At 33.4% G+C, this 14723-nt stretch overlaps 4 protein-coding genes and 1 non-coding gene across 8 annotated transcripts; 2 read left to right on the forward strand and 3 right to left on the reverse strand.

The window, feature by feature from the left end:
• Positions 1–1899: 1899 nt before the first annotated feature.
• Positions 1900–5919, forward strand: glr-5 (GLutamate Receptor family (AMPA)). The gene is made up of 12 exons (NM_072843.7): positions 1900–2025; positions 2258–2407; positions 2461–2552; positions 2597–2756; positions 2943–3667; positions 3947–4469; positions 4515–4628; positions 4698–4826; positions 4870–5262; positions 5336–5429; positions 5507–5735; positions 5788–5919. The coding sequence occupies exons 1-12, from the start codon at positions 1944–1946 to the stop codon at positions 5893–5895; spliced, it is 2799 nt and encodes a 932-aa protein (NP_505244.1). The 5' UTR covers positions 1900–1943; the 3' UTR covers positions 5896–5919.
• Positions 5125–5145, reverse strand: 21ur-15085. Its single transcript, NR_069106.1, has one exon.
• Positions 5920–6602: 683 nt separating the features above from the next.
• Positions 6603–7665, reverse strand: ZC196.8 (G_PROTEIN_RECEP_F1_2 domain-containing protein; the record flags this gene model as incomplete). Its single annotated transcript, NM_072844.2, has 6 exons — positions 6603–6749; positions 6800–6883; positions 6936–7088; positions 7138–7318; positions 7369–7498; positions 7545–7665. 6 exons carry the CDS (start codon positions 7663–7665, stop codon positions 6603–6605), a joined length of 816 nt encoding a protein of 271 aa, NP_505245.2.
• A 1109-nt stretch (positions 7666–8774) lies between these two features.
• Positions 8775–12582, reverse strand: ZC196.9. 3 transcript variants are annotated; one of them, NM_001359786.3, is made up of 10 exons: positions 12513–12582; positions 12279–12374; positions 10537–12226; positions 10151–10294; positions 9917–10037; positions 9691–9820; positions 9459–9642; positions 9261–9413; positions 9126–9209; positions 8775–9073 (listed from the first exon to the last, which is right to left on the reverse strand). In NM_001359786.3, exons 3-10 carry the CDS (start codon positions 10567–10569, stop codon positions 8927–8929), a joined length of 996 nt encoding a protein of 331 aa, NP_001346703.1. In that variant the 5' UTR covers positions 10570–12226; positions 12279–12374; positions 12513–12582; the 3' UTR covers positions 8775–8926. The 3 variants fall into 3 exon arrangements, with proteins under 3 accessions (NP_001346703.1, NP_001256105.1, NP_001346733.1); NM_001359787.2 differs by lacking the exons at positions 9261–9413; positions 9459–9642; positions 9691–9820; positions 12279–12374; positions 12513–12582 and having other exon boundaries at positions 8811–9073; positions 10537–10696; NM_001269176.4 differs by lacking the exons at positions 9126–9209; positions 9261–9413; positions 9459–9642; ... (1 more) ...; positions 12279–12374; positions 12513–12582 and having other exon boundaries at positions 8786–9073; positions 10537–10751.
• On the forward strand, positions 11933–14362 carry droe-8 (dietary restriction over expressed; the record flags this gene model as incomplete). 2 transcript variants are annotated; one of them, NM_072846.8, is made up of 12 exons in its annotated part: positions 11933–12000; positions 12043–12383; positions 12428–12589; positions 12716–12802; positions 12965–13132; positions 13181–13228; positions 13273–13392; positions 13436–13513; positions 13555–13620; positions 13667–13765; positions 13889–14003; positions 14050–14362. In NM_072846.8, 12 exons carry the CDS (start codon positions 11933–11935, stop codon positions 14171–14173), a joined length of 1476 nt encoding a protein of 491 aa, NP_505247.2. In that variant the 3' UTR covers positions 14174–14362. The 2 variants fall into 2 exon arrangements, with proteins under 2 accessions (NP_505247.2, NP_001300295.1); NM_001313366.4 differs by lacking the exon at positions 13889–14003 and having other exon boundaries at positions 14050–14302.
• Between the last annotated feature and the right edge of the window lie 361 nt (positions 14363–14723).

Genomic DNA, 14723 nt, shown 5'->3' on the forward strand with positions numbered 1-14723 from the left:
TACAACTTCTAAAGTCGAGGTGTCACAATTTTCGGGTGTCGTAGAACTTGAATCAGTACTGCAAGGCTCCGATGATGATACCACTTCTAAAGTCGAGGTGTCACAATTTTCGGGTGTCGTAGAACTTGAATCAGTGATGCAAGGCTCCGATGATGATACAACTTCTAAAGTCGAGGTGTCACAATTTTCGGGTGTCGTAGAACTTGGATCAGTACTGCAAGGCTCCGATGATGATACAACTTCTAAAGTCGAGGTGTCACAATTTTCGGGTGTCGTAGAACTTGGATCAGTACTGCAAGGCTCCGATGATGATACAACTTCTAAAGTCGAGGTGTCACAATTTTCGGGTGTCGTAGAACTTGAATCAGTGATGCAAGGCTCGGATGATGATACCACTTCCAAAGTCGAGTTTTCTGTAACTTGTCTTTTTTTTTTCATTCTGAATACTTGACTCTCTCGAGCGGTATAATATATATTTCTGATTTCACAGCCTTTGCTGTTTTGGTACTTCGGTATTTAGTACAAACTTTGGTATTTTCTTAAAACTGAATATTTTCCATTTAGGTTTGGACTGGTTTGTTAGAGATTTTTGTCTCCTTGTAAATTTCTTGGGGTTGAACTTCCAGTATAAAAATTTTGATAGAATTTTTTTGTAACACAAAATAAACAAAATGAACGAAAAATCATAGGTTTTCTATAGAGAGACTTGTTGTCGTGAGTTTCAAAATCACAATTTTTTGTCCACGGAATGGAGAGATCAGTACTATGTATTATAGTATATTTTATATCTCTCTTCCTAAATTTCAAAAATAGAGCCCTTACAAAATATTATCAACTTAACATACCAATAAATTCTCTTTTAGTGTTTATGATAGCAATCAATAAGGTGAATCCTGCCAGCTTAACAAGTAACATTTTTCCAGTAATCGAATATTGTTTGGTTATTGAACGGTTCACCCAATATCCCACAATTCTTTCTCTAAAAAATCAATCGTCCTTATTTATTCAGTTTCTCATTGTCATGTCGAAATTTCGCTCTTTTTTCTCAATAATTTGTTTTCAACTATCTTTTCCGTTTCCCATTAAATTGAATGAACAACCCATTTTCAGTATGCTTTGGAGCCATCTCTTCATAGTCTGCGTATCCTTTTCTCTAGATTTGAAGCTCTGGATGCAGCTCTCTTCATTTTTTGAAAAGGAGGACACTCTCCAGAAGAAAGAATGAAGCACGCATATTGTTCTTTTTTTTTGAAGCAGAAGACAAAAAAGACACCGCCACATTATTCAATCTTCTGAAGGTAGTTTAAATTTCCATTTTGTGTTCCTTTTTTATTTTAGGGGATATGGGGAGATTTTTGAAATGTGTATTACAAGAGTCAGAGCATACATTGGTATCAGTTGAAAACACGAAAATTCATTTAACAACAGCTTTAAACTTTTTTTTTGACTTTTCAGTCAGAAATCGTTCGTGCAAACTTATAAAAGATATTTATCAAATATAAGCTTGCGAAATCACATTTGAATTGAAATTTGATCAAATGGAGAATGTTAATTTTAATTAGCATGAAGAGCAAATAGTGTAAGACAGAATCCCTTCGCTAAGTAATCAAAATTCGACCTTTTCAGATCTAATACTGCTCCTTTGAGATACCAGAACATCCTGTAAATGACATGTTTCCCGTGTTCTAAGATGTTTCTTCAATTCTCCCTATAAAATCTGATTTTGACGGGTACATAGTCCGTCTCCTTCGTGTCTTCTTTTCAGCGGAGAATCCCAAATTTTCATAACCGCTTCAAACTCAATTTGTGTCCCTCCTTCGCTCTTATTTTTGTGTCTTCCTCGTTTTGTGTCCCGTCGACTCTTTCTCGTATCTTCTTCACTCTCGATTTTCACTACAGATAAGTCAGTTCCATCGGTTTGAAACATGTGAATAATAAGCATCATGCAGTTTAATAACAACTACATTTTCTCAATTTTTACGATTTTGCATGTTTTTTCTACGTCGTGCATTGCCTACAAAATAGGTGAGTTTGATGTCTTATAGGTGGAGTAGCGACATTCATTGTCACTCCAATACTCAAAATGACTCTAAAAAGTCTAAACTCAAAAAATAAAAATAAAAAAAAAAAAAATTTTTTAAAAGTAAAATCTTCCCGGGCTTTTACAACATTAAAGTCGAATGTTATGAAAGTCGAAAGTGTTACATTTTGAAAATTTCAAAATCGCTGTGCGAATTCAAATATAATGTACTTTCAGGAGCAATATTCCGCGAGAGAGAAGATGCTCACATTGAGGCAGCAGTTAGGTACTCTGTCGAATGGCTTTCTCAGCGTGGTATTTATGGGGACATTGATTTGGTAATTGAATATATTGATGTCCTTGATCACTATGATGCCATCAAAAAAGGTTACTCAAAATAATCAGAAAATGTATTTTGCATCAATTTAAAAAAATTTCAGCTTGCAAAATGCTTGAAAAAGATCATATTGTCGCATTACTTGGTGGCTCCCACGCTGCCTTAAATGCACAACTTGAGCGAATCACGGATGATGTAACGACATATTGTTAGTTTTATATAATTCTGATATATTTCAGTTGGACATTCCATTTTTGACGGCAATCGATGATTTGAGGACAGACATGGGAAAGTCTAAAATTGATTTTTGGCCGCGCCCACAACTTTTTGAAGCTGTAGTTGACATGTTTACTCATTGGAGATGGAATCGAATTGTTTTGGTATACGAAGGTGATGAAAGTAAGATTTTGATTTTTATATTCTTTACACCAAAACAAATATCAGTGTTGAGAATCAAAAACAAAAATTCCTTTTACGCAAAGTTTATAATTTTTCACACGCCACCACTATGAGGAAAATTTCTCTCTCTATAGTGCTGAGAAAATTTCAACGTCTAAAATCAGCAAAAAATAAAAACTGATTAAGGAATTCGTCGCCTGGAACAACTCTTGGAAAGTGAAGAGTACGCTTCCATTCGTTTTTATTTAATAAAAGTGCACGACGGAGATTATATGAAAGCAGCTCGTCAAGTTAAAGAACTCGAAGAATGTCGTCTCCTCCATAAAAAAGATTGCTCCGAGTTCAGTCGCCTCCTTGTTGATATGAATCCAGAACATACTTACACCTTTTTGCTTGCATCTCTTCAAATGGGACTCATTGAGTTGAAGCACTGGTTTCTGCTCACCAATATGGAGCTTTCCACAATGGACATGGAACTTTTCCGCTATAATCATGCTCGTTTCATCTCGCCATATCCAGTCGATTCCACTTTTCTGACTGAGAATCGCGACGCGTTCAATTTTTCTCACTTTAAGGAACATATCACAGAGAAATGGGCAATGAAAACCGACAACAGCCGGAACTTGAAGATGATGGAAGCTGTCTTCACTTTTGACGCTGTTTATGCATTTGCCAATGTGTTCAACGAGTTGTCAAGCCATATGCAAATGAATGATGTGCCACAAACATTGTGCAGGAAGTCCTCAAGAAACTCGAGAAAATATCAACATGGTAGATCACTTATTGATAATATTGTTCATAATGATCTACATGGATTGTCTGGGGATTTGAGACGTTTGAACGGACATCCTTTGAAGAGTAACTTCTCGATGAGAATTCAACTTTTGGGATATAGCGGACGGCTTGATGATGTGAGTTTTTTTATTGATAACCGGTGAAAAGTTTTGTTTTTGTTTAAAATAATATTGTTTCTTTCCATTTTTCTGAATTTTTGAAAATTTCTCAGACAAAGTTTTAACAATTTTGACAATGTTGAAAGCACTAGAATCGTTAGAAATTGGTTTTGTTAACTTCAGAAATACACGACTGTAGTGCGTGGTTTCCTGAACTTCGAGACATGCAATATGGCTTATTTTAATATTCGAACAACGCTTATTTATTGCTCACATTTATGAAATTTTTATTTCCAGATTGGCTTCTGGGAGCCAGCGACAAATGTGCATGTTAACATGTCAGGAGATTCAAAAGCTCAATTACAAAGAAATGTTCAAGTATCCGACGAGCTCAAGCCACATTTCCGTGTGACAACAATAATGGAAAGACCATATGTGATGCTGAAAAAGAATCATTATGAACTTGATGCTAACTCTAAATTTGAAGGATTTTGTATTGATTTACTTGCTGAATTATCCAAAGACCTAGGATTCACTTACACAATTCATGCAGTTAAAGATGGTAAATATGGAAATGACAAATATGGAAATGGATCGTGGGATGGAATGATGGGAGAGATATTACGTGGTGAAGCTGAGATGGCAGTTGCACCACTGACTGTAAATTATAGAAGATCGGAAGCAGTGGACTTTACAAAACCATTCTTATCCCTGGGAATTAGTATTTTGTACAAAGTTCCTGATGATCAACAACCAGATTTATTCTCATTCCTAAATCCATTGTCATGGCAGATATGGACAGCAATTGCAACGTCTATAAGTAAGATTGCACAGTTTTCTATATTGAATCAACATAAATTTTTAGTAACTGTTACATTGGGTATGTATTTCGTCGCTAACGTAACTCCCTATGAGTGGAATCTGAACTTCTCATGCTGCACAGCACACGAACCTCATCCAGCAGCAGCTTTTGCAACAAGTAAGTTTTTAACATATTTTTTTATATAATTCCAAATTTCAAATACTTTACGAAATATGAAAATTTAAGACCAAGAAGCACCAATTGTCATGTCCAACAACTACAGTTTCTGGAATACAGTATGGTATGTTCTGAGCACAATGCTCAAGGGCGGATGTGATTTTGGTCCGAGAGCAGTTTCAACGCGTCTTCTTGGAGGTGAATCTAACTGATAATTTTTTATACAGTTTTTCCTATTCAGGTACGTGGTGGGTATTTTACCTGGTAATAATCTCGGCTTACACTGCAAACTTAGCTGCTGTCCTGACGGTTTCTCGTCCTTACATTCCAATCAAAAACTTAGATGATTTGGCCAATCAGACAACAATTTCATACGGAACGATCCGCGGAGGATCGACAATGCAATTCTTCCAAGAATCAAGAATTGCTGCTCATGTGAAAATGTGGCAGTATATGAAAGATAAGGACGTTTTTGTTACGAGTAATGGAAAAGGTGTCGAAAGAGCACTGAGTATGAACTATGCATATTTGATGGAGTCAACTTCACTGGAATATGAAACACAGCAAAATTGTAATTTAACTCAGATTGGAGGTGTTTTGGGTTCAAAAGGTTATGGAATCGCACTCGCAAAAAGTGAGTTTTTATGTTGTGTACTTTCTGATTTTTTCATTGTTCTTCTATAATTTTTGCCATTAAATTCTTCTAGAATCCGAATGGACAGATCGAATTTCTCGTCAAATTCTATTGTATGCCAAACGTGGAATCATTGAAATGAAAAAGACAAAGTGGTGGAGAAGCAAGTGAGTTTTTATTTCTATTTTTGTGAGCCAAAAAAAGCTATGCCAATGAGCAATCTGTTTGATTATGAGCATTTCAGAGGAGCCGCATGTGCGAGTACAGCGTCTGCGGTCAAGCATGACCGATTTGCTCTTAGCATGTACAACGTTGCTGGTCTCTTCATCACTTTGGGGGTCGGAATCGTGTTGGCCGCAATTGTAGTGATATTTGAGTTAATTCATAGATGCCATCACATTGCCAAAAAAGAAGGAAAACCTTTCTTAGAAGAACTTTTGTACGAACTCAGGTTTGCTTTGAATATGAACTCGGTAAGTTTTTTTTCAAATGTATAACAAGTTTCAAACAGAAAACATATTTCAGCTCTCCGATCATCGATCTCGTCAAAAAATGTCTACTTGCAACAGCAATGGAAATGGAAAACCGAACCATTTAAACGAAAACGGTCACCTTAAAAAAACAACAATTTGAATTTTGACAAATAAAATTGAAAAAAAAAACCTTGATGTTCTAAAACGTTTTCTGTCTTTAGGCTACTTTGTTGTGAACTTAAAGTAATGTTATTATTTGGATTGCTTTAGAATATTATGTCCCCAATACATAATTCCCAATGAGACTTCTGAAACATTCTCCAAAAATTTATTAATGGTTTCCAACAAACTATCCCGTTTTTGTCCAAATTTTCTCTAATAGTACATCAGTACTAACTTCCAAATACCTTTTTGTGACGCATTTGCGGGGATCAGTTCATTACTAGTTTTTAATAACAAAAGTACTGATTTTCTTTGAAGATGCTTTGAAAAGTTGAATTAATGTTTTTATACAAGTTATTTATTTGACATTTTGTGTAAATTGGCCGAGAACTAATGAAAAATTATTCAGCATCGTGAAATAGAGTTCTACTGAATAGATTTTAGCTATTTTTCAAGTTTCTTTTTGAAATCTTGAACCGGGCCAGAAGTTCCACGAGAACATTTTTTGTAATGATTCGCTTATTGGCATAAATTTTTTGAATTTGAAATTAAGTTTCATTTCTCTGTGATCTTAATATTTTGTATAATGCTTGAGTTTTAATCTTTTAGTTTGTGTGTACGTGGGTGAGTACATTTACGTTGAGGAAAATTTTTAATCAAGGCAAACATAAAATCAAACGTGACATCAGAATTTGTTCATATCTGTTACTCTAAAGTTCTCGCAGCTCTAACTTGAATGTTCGATGGCCCTAGTGAGCTGGCAGCTGAAACTCTAGTGGAAACAAGTTTTCGTATTTCTTTCGATGTGAAAAAGAAAAATGAAGGTGTGGCTGCACCGGCAAGTATTTCCATCTGCAAAAATACAGTTTAAAAAGGCATATATCGAACTAGGTTTTGCTGACCGTATTAACGAAACGCTTGACTAAAAAGGCTGCGACATATGTAATTTGAAAATATTGAGCAAATAGGAAAACACACGATGATGCCTGATTTTAAACAAGTGTCATAAATCTACTTAAGCCCATCAAGAAAACATACCTGAAAAATTAAAAATACAAAAATTGCCTGCTTTAATATTAGAGTTTCGTTTTTGCTCAGTGTGTTTCCTTTCATATATATTATTCTTGCGGTTATTGCAATATATATGATAAGTATAAACAAAGGAATAACGATATGTAGCAAAGTTTCCACCTGAAATCATTTTCAAATTTAATTTAAGTATCGATTTTGTAATAATCACAAACTGAATTCCAGCTGGCGTTGCTACTGTTTTCATGATTCCGCGATTGTCTGCTTCACAGACTAATTGGTAATTTTTAGAAGTTTTATCATATCCATATTGACAATTTGAAGACATTAATGCATATTCCACACCAAAAGCAAATATGTAAATACTTGCAAGCCAAATATATATTGCCTTACTAGAATTATAAATTTTTATATTTGAAATCAATTATTAAAAAAAACTAACGATTCAAAAAATTGGTTTGTCCAGTTACGTAGAAAAAATACAAAAGCACGTTGAATGGAAATCACCAAATTCGAAAAAAGTATAGAATAATGACAAAAATCAATAAGATAAGAAAAAAAATAAAATAGCTCTAGAAAAACACATCAATTAAATTGCAAAAACCAAAGAATACTTACGTGATTGCGTTACTTCTTTTGAAAATAAAGATAGGGCAGCTGGAATGTTTATGAATAGATTCGAAGCAGAAATTATAAAAGCTGATGTTGTTAATTGTGTCAAAAACCAAAAGAATCTCATCTAAATGTTGAATAAAAACTATTATTAGTAATTTCAACTGTATCATATTCAGATTTTCTTCAGTGTTAGATAACTCATGTTTATCGAACTGAACCTGAAGAAATCACTTACCGATTTGAAATTTCTCCATAAAAGTATTGATAAAACTAAAAAAGACAGTGTGAGAATTGTTGCTACTACTGTGGAGACAACAAATAATGATACCACTGAATAGTAAAGCCCGTATTTTTCAGAGTCCGGTATTTCCAAAAGAAGCTGAAAAATGTTTCAAAGTGTTTACATGTGTCCAGGCCGTTTCAAATTTTGAATTTATTCAGAAAAATTGCAGTTTTTATATGAACAGATAATTCAATTTTTTTATAATTTTTCCATATGTACATATCAATATTAAAAAACGATATTTTACCTCACGTATTGGGCCTTCAACTACTGCAATTGACATATCGAACGTTTTTACGTTGCCTTCTGAATTTAAAACAAATTAGTCACTTTTGGAGAGCGAAGGAGTTTTCTTCTGAAGCTGGGATTGAAAATGAAGGACAGCTGAAATTGTTAGAAGAGCGGCAATTCACTCTGTCAACTTCGCAATAATTTGGCTATAGCGCGTGGTTTTCTCAAAATTCATTGAAAATGGCAGAAGATTTGAACAATGCGCGTTTGATGCTCACACCTATAAAAATTTCATTTCCAGATTGGTTTCTAGGAGCCATCCACAAATGTGCATTTTAACATGCCAGAGGACTGAAAACCGCAATTTAAAAGAACATTTTTAAGTACCCGATGAGCTTAATCCATATTTTTCTGTTTTTTCTTTGTTAGAATTGGAAATATTTTTGTTCCTTTGAGCGTACTGTAAACTCTTTTTTTTAACTGTGGTCCTCAAAATTTTTGATTAGAGTTTCAAAATATATCAAGACATTTTATCGTTTTTTTGTTTTGGATGAATAACTAAATCTTTCACTTTAACTAATTCACAGCCACAGAAAGTTAATTATATTTTGAAGCCTTTTTGAAAAAGCTAAACCGTCGCTATTTCTGAAAACTTTCGAAGAAGACTCGTCTGATAACAATACTCTTTTAAAGTCGCATTTTTAATGTTTGAGTTTTGATATTCTGTACGTAAGTACATAAAGTTTATACACAGAAAAATTGAGTTTTATAAACAGAAAAAGTCAGATTTAATCAAGGAAAACATTTAAAAAAACGCGACTTTCATCAGAATATTTCCGAGGGGAAGTTCGTCAATATTATGTTGTTTGTTTCACTCCAAAGTTCTCGCAGCTCTAACTTGTATGTTCGACGGTCCTTGTGAGCTGACAGCTGAAACTCTAGTGGAAACAAGTTTCCGTATTTCTTTCGATGTGAAAAAGAAAAATGAAGGTGTGGCTGCACCGGCAAGTATTTCCATCTGAAAATATTCAGTTTAAAAATGGCATACAATAAAAATAAGTTTTGCTGACCGTATTTACAAAACGCTTGACTAAAAAAGCTCCAACATTTGTAATTTGAACAGATTGAGCAAATAAAAACACACAAGACGATGCCTGAATTTTTTAAATGAAAATACCAATTTGATTTGAACCAATTAAGCGTACTTGAAAAATTAAAAATACAAAAATAGCTTGCTTTAATATCAGAGTTTCGTTTTTGCTCAGTGTGCTGCCTTTCATATATATTATTTTGACAGTTATGGCAATATATATGATAAGTATAGACAAAGGAAGGAAAATTTGAAGCATAGTTTCCATCTGAAATTATCATTCTTATAAACGTTACTTTTTTTTGATAATCACAAGTTGAACTTCGGTAGGGGTTGTCATTGTGATAACGACATTTGCATAATTGGTTGTTTCACAAATCAATTGGTATTTTCTAGCAAGTTCACCAAAGCGATATTGACAATTTGAAAACATTAATGCATATTCCACACCAAAAGCAAATATGTAGATACTTGAAATCCAAATATATATAACTTTTCTATAATTTGAGAAACTTAAAGTTAAAATTAGTTTTTTTTCAACTAACGACTCGAAGAACCTATCCGTCAAATTCCGGAGAAAAAATACAAAAGCACGTTGGACGGCAATTACCAAATTTGAAAAAAGAATAGAGTAATGACAAAAATCGATTATATAAGACACAAAATAAAACATTCCTATAAAAAACAAAAATTGTATTGTTTATCTCACTTTGTTCATAAATTTAGGCTGGCCCACAAGATCGAACTGCAAAGTGGGCAAATAATACTTACGTGATTGTGTTACTTCTTTCGAAAATAAAGATAGTGCAGCTGGAATGTTGATGAACAAATTTGCAGCAGAAATTACAAAAGCTGATGTTGTTAATTGAGTTAGAAACCAGAAGAATCTCATCTAAATGTTAAAAAAAAAGTTGTTTGAATTGTATTTCCAACGAGTCAATTTTCAGATTTTTTCAGCGTTAGTATATTCATGTTTGTTGAACTGAGCTTGTCAACATCACCTACCGATTTGAAATGTCTCCACAAAAGTATTGATAAAACTAAAAAAGACATTGTCAATATAGTTGCACCAATTGTAGACACAACAAAAAGTGATACCACTGAATAGTAAAGCCAATTTTTTTCAGAGTCGGAAATATCCAAGAGGAGCTGAAATTTTAATTTTGATGCCACTAATTTTGAGATCCAGTATATTGAAAGGAATGTGGAATAGTACTCGTAGAGACTTTTTTTTGAAGTAATTGACAATGAACTGTGATGATAAATTCAGCCAAAGACGTCAAATTACAAAAAAACCATGACAAGAATTGCCAATTATTCTTAGTTTTAAATATTTTTTCAATACTTCATGCAATTTTGTTTCAAAAATTTAATTTTAAAAGATATCTCACCTCTCGCATAGGCCCTTCAAGTCTTTTTTCCATATTGAAAATGCACTTTTATTGAATTTTTCAAATTACGTCCAAGAGGAAACTTGAAGGAAATTATATATTTTTGGAAATTCAAGAATTTTCCTGTGACGCCGTGGTTAAAAAGGAGAGACAGCTGAAAATACAAGAAATGTTAAAAGTTGATGTTGTTAACTTTAGATACGCATGGCCATAGGGTGTGGTTTTCTGAATTTTGAGCATGTAATATGGCACATTTTAATATTCGAACAACGCGTGTTTATTGCTCACACCTATAAAAATTTCATATTCAGATTGGTTTCTCGGAGCCGGCCACAAATGTGCATGTTAACAAAAGACTAAAAAGCTCAGTTACAAAGAAATGTTCAAGTACCACATTTTCGTGTGACAGAAACACCATATGTAATGCTGAAAAAAAATCATTATGAACTTGATGCTTACTCTGATGATGGGAGAGATGTTACTTGGAGTTGCTGAGAAGGCATCTGCACCACTGACTGTGAACTATATAAAATCTGATTTTACTTCTATCAGTAAGATACCAAATTGTTTGTATTACACTGATCTAATTCATGGCAAAAGCACGTCCAGCGTTAATTTCGAAACGCTTTAGTGAAAAACTTGAAAAGATATCAATTTAGTTTTCATGTTTTCTCCAACCAATACTTTTTTAGCCTTTTTTCAAAATAAGAACGCCAACAGAAAATTATGCCGTGCGAGAAAGTCGCTTCACCTTGTTCATCGGTTTTCATGTTTTTTCTTTGAAGTATTTCATAAATTGTTTGTTCCTCATTTATTCCTCATCCCAAAAAATTGCCAGTGTTTTGCCAGTTTTCCGCCGCGGTCATATGATTTTGCAATCATTTTCCTCTCTCACAACTAACTATTAGCAATGGAACAGCAGTGGAACAACCCTTCGCAACACGTTGCTAGTTTTATCTCGCCTTTTTTAAATATTTATCTAGTGTTATCCTTACAAAAATTGATTTAAAATTGACGTTGCATATATTCTTAGTGCTTCTATATTGGAACCCCACACTTAAAAAATACAATGATTTTTTTTTACAATTTTTTCGTTTAACTTATCAAGTTTGAATAGACCTGAAAAATAAGTCTAGCGATTTCCTTGATTCATTTTTAATTATTTTTTTTTAAATTGAGGTCATACATAATAAACAATTACCTTGCTTCTGATTATTTGAACAGTGCGTCAATGTTTACCACAATATATTACGCCATCGGTACAAAACAAAAACAAGTAGTTTTCTTCCTCATCCCAAATTTCATTCCTTTCTTTTTTAGTCGGCGACGTATAGTTTCTCACATACATAATATTTTCAACTTTTCACAAATTAAAGTGTATTATAGTTACAGAATCATGAGTACGCCGAAGAGATGTCATCCATTTCTATCAAAAAACTCTGGAGAAATGCTGAAAATCAGACAGTAAGAATACGCATATTTGTTTCAATAGTTGAGTTATTTCAGAGGAACTCACGAAATTCGTAGCGAGCCTGTCCAATTTTCAAACCAGCCTCCTGTCAACCCACCCGTGAACACTCAAGTTGGCTTCTTCAGAAATACCGACGGAATTCCAAAGCATAAAAATCGACCGGTTATGCCCAATAGCTCGTTTCCTACGAGATGCGTAACCTATGTGGATGTACTTAATCTGAAACCTCAAGTTCAATTAAAGAAAATGGAATTCAAGAAAGAGAGTTTACCACCAATGAATAACCCATCAAAACCACGAGAAGATCCTGTGGTGCCAGAAATATTGAAAAAAACCAGCTCCGGGATCAAATCGGTTCAGCATGTTTCTCAAAAAGGTTAGTTTCGAGTGTTTTTATATTTTCGAATTCGTTTTTTTTAGATAAACTTCATTCTGAAACAAATGAAGGTGTTCAGCCAGACATTGCCCCCCTTGACGATGTTCACAGGCCAGTTGTAGAACTCACCCAGTATCTAGGCTCAAATAGTACTGAGAAGCCAGATGTTACAATTGCTAAGAATTTGGAGCCCTCTAAAATAACAAGTATGTTTTTTTTAATAAAAAACAATTGTCAAATAGACAATGGTATGAAACATTCTTCAAAATGGACAAAGTACCAACAGAAACAAAAAAGGTTTCATTGAATACAAAATGGATTTTAACTTTCAGAGATTGTAAACGAAGAAACCAAGCCTGATGATCAAATCCAACAAATTTCGCATTTGGACGTTACAGCAAAAGAAGATGTTGATTCAAGTAAGTCAGAATAAAAATTCTACATATCATAGTAAAACTTTTCAAAAACTTTCGAAATGTGATTTACAAAAACTTTTTATTGGAAAAACTCAAATTTTCGACTAGCTTTATCATGATATTCTGTTACCTCAGACTGATTAAAATATAACTCAATTTTTTCAGGTATTGAACTTGAAAATGAAGATAATTGTCAAATAGACGATGACATAAAAAATACTTCGGAAGTGCGCAAAGAAATAACAAAATTTGAAGAAACAGTGGCTGTTCCTGATGAAAATGAGCAATCGTTTGTGAATTCCAGTAATTTCGTCGACCCGAATTGTGAAAAAGGTTCGACAATTTCATTAATTTCTTGAAACAATTTTATTTAATCTTCAGAAACTTCAAATGAAGATCAAAACCAACAAAATGATGTTGTGGCCGAGGGTATGTTTCCTATATTATACAATATCACTCATAACAAAATTTAGAAACGATGGAAAAACCTGGTAATTTGACAAGATCGTTTTTGACCGAAAATAACAGGCTTCTTATTGAAGAAGCTTGTTTAGATGGCATTGAGCATTCTAACATTGTTGCAGAAATAAGAGGTAAAAAACAATTGCAAGGGTTTCTTTCTAAAAAGTATTTCAGAAGACGAAAAAACAGATGAAGTGGCTTGGGAAGATTTAAATGCAAAAGAAAAAACAGACGACGAAAATCAAACAAATGGTAAATTATAATTCTGATATTAATACGGAAATACTTTTTAGATAATCTGCCCGAAAAACAACTAACAAATTCTGCGGAAGTTCCTCCATTGTGTCCAGATGATGCTGGTATGTCGAGTAATTATTGACAAATCTTTATTTTTGTTAGTTTCAGATCCACCAGCTGAGCTTTCCAGCCTTTCAGAAATCATAATCCAAGCGAACTATCTTCCAAATGATGGTTCTAGTAACGGAGAAAAGTCTGAAGACCGAGGTAAATAAAATATCTGGTTGGTATCTTTAAGTTTGGAATTGGTGATTTGGTTCTAAAATACTGGGAAGATCTTTTCTTTATCAAGAACTGTGGCATTTTCATAAAAAATTTTCTAATGTTAAGATGCAAATGAAATCATGGATTTGTCTCAAAATCCTCCGACAGATCAATCTGTAAAAGAAAGCTCTGCACCGCCTCTTGAAAACCCATCTAATTTTCAGCCGGAAACTTCAAACAAGTTTGCACTATTCATTAAACATCTACAGAACTAACAGTATTTTCAGATATGCCGATCTGACTTTGGATGACCTTGAATTTGACTCACTGAACTCGAATGACATGACCAACGAGCTTGAAGCCTTGAAAGAAGAGACCCCAGAATTCAATAATCAAGAAACAATTGCTTGAAGTTAAACAGATGCATTGATTTATTATTTAATTTTTCTTTATATTTTTTGTAAATAATTAAAGGCTAAGTGATTATATCAAATGGAGTTATGTCATTTTACAGCTTCAATATAAAACAGTTAAAACGTTGTCTGCTTTCCAGTTGTTTTTTATTACCTATTAACAGAAAACGAAAAAAATAATAATAAAACCCGAAAAACCGAAGTATTAAATCATATATGAATAGAGCAAAATTTAAATATTAATATAGTTAGAATTCACTCTTTTTTGAATCTTTTATCGGAGTTAAACAGTCTATGTCTTTGAGTCTTTGAGTGAGATTTGAAACTCTTGTTCTTTAGTCACTATGAGTTTCTCAACACAGAGGAACAGGAACCCTTGCTCTACTTTTAACCATAATTTGAACAATGTATGAAGATAGTGTGATCAATTTGTTTCCGTTTTATAAAATATATTTATATCAGAAAACTATCACAAAAAGTTAGGAACAAAACGAATCTGACATTTCGTTTTAAAGTTAGCAGTAAATTGCAAATAGTAGAGAGGAAAA

Source organism: Caenorhabditis elegans, chromosome V, assembly GCF_000002985.6.
Source record: "Caenorhabditis elegans chromosome V".
Taxonomy (NCBI): Eukaryota; Metazoa; Nematoda; class Chromadorea; order Rhabditida; family Rhabditidae; genus Caenorhabditis; species Caenorhabditis elegans.

Bases quoted from the DNA above. Each gene is read 5' to 3' on its own strand.
- glr-5 (NM_072843.7), top strand. From the start codon at position 1,944: ATGCAGTTTAATAACAACTACATTTTCTCAATTTTTACGATTTTGCAT. The intron at 2,757-2,942 runs GTAAGATTTTGA...AAACTGATTAAG, and splicing joins GGTATACGAAGGTGATGAAA to GAATTCGTCGCCTGGAACAA. The intron at 5,263-5,335 runs GTGAGTTTTTAT...AAATTCTTCTAG, and splicing joins TGGAATCGCACTCGCAAAAA to AATCCGAATGGACAGATCGA.
- ZC196.9 (NM_001359786.3), bottom strand. From the start codon at position 10,569: ATGGAAAAAAGACTTGAAGGGCCTATGCGAGAG. The intron at 10,295-10,536 runs GTGAGATATCTT...TTAAAATTTCAG, and splicing joins TTGAAGGGCCTATGCGAGAG to CTCCTCTTGGATATTTCCGA. The intron at 9,074-9,125 runs GTCAGCAAAACT...GAATATTTTCAG, and splicing joins TCAAGCGTTTTGTAAATACG to ATGGAAATACTTGCCGGTGC.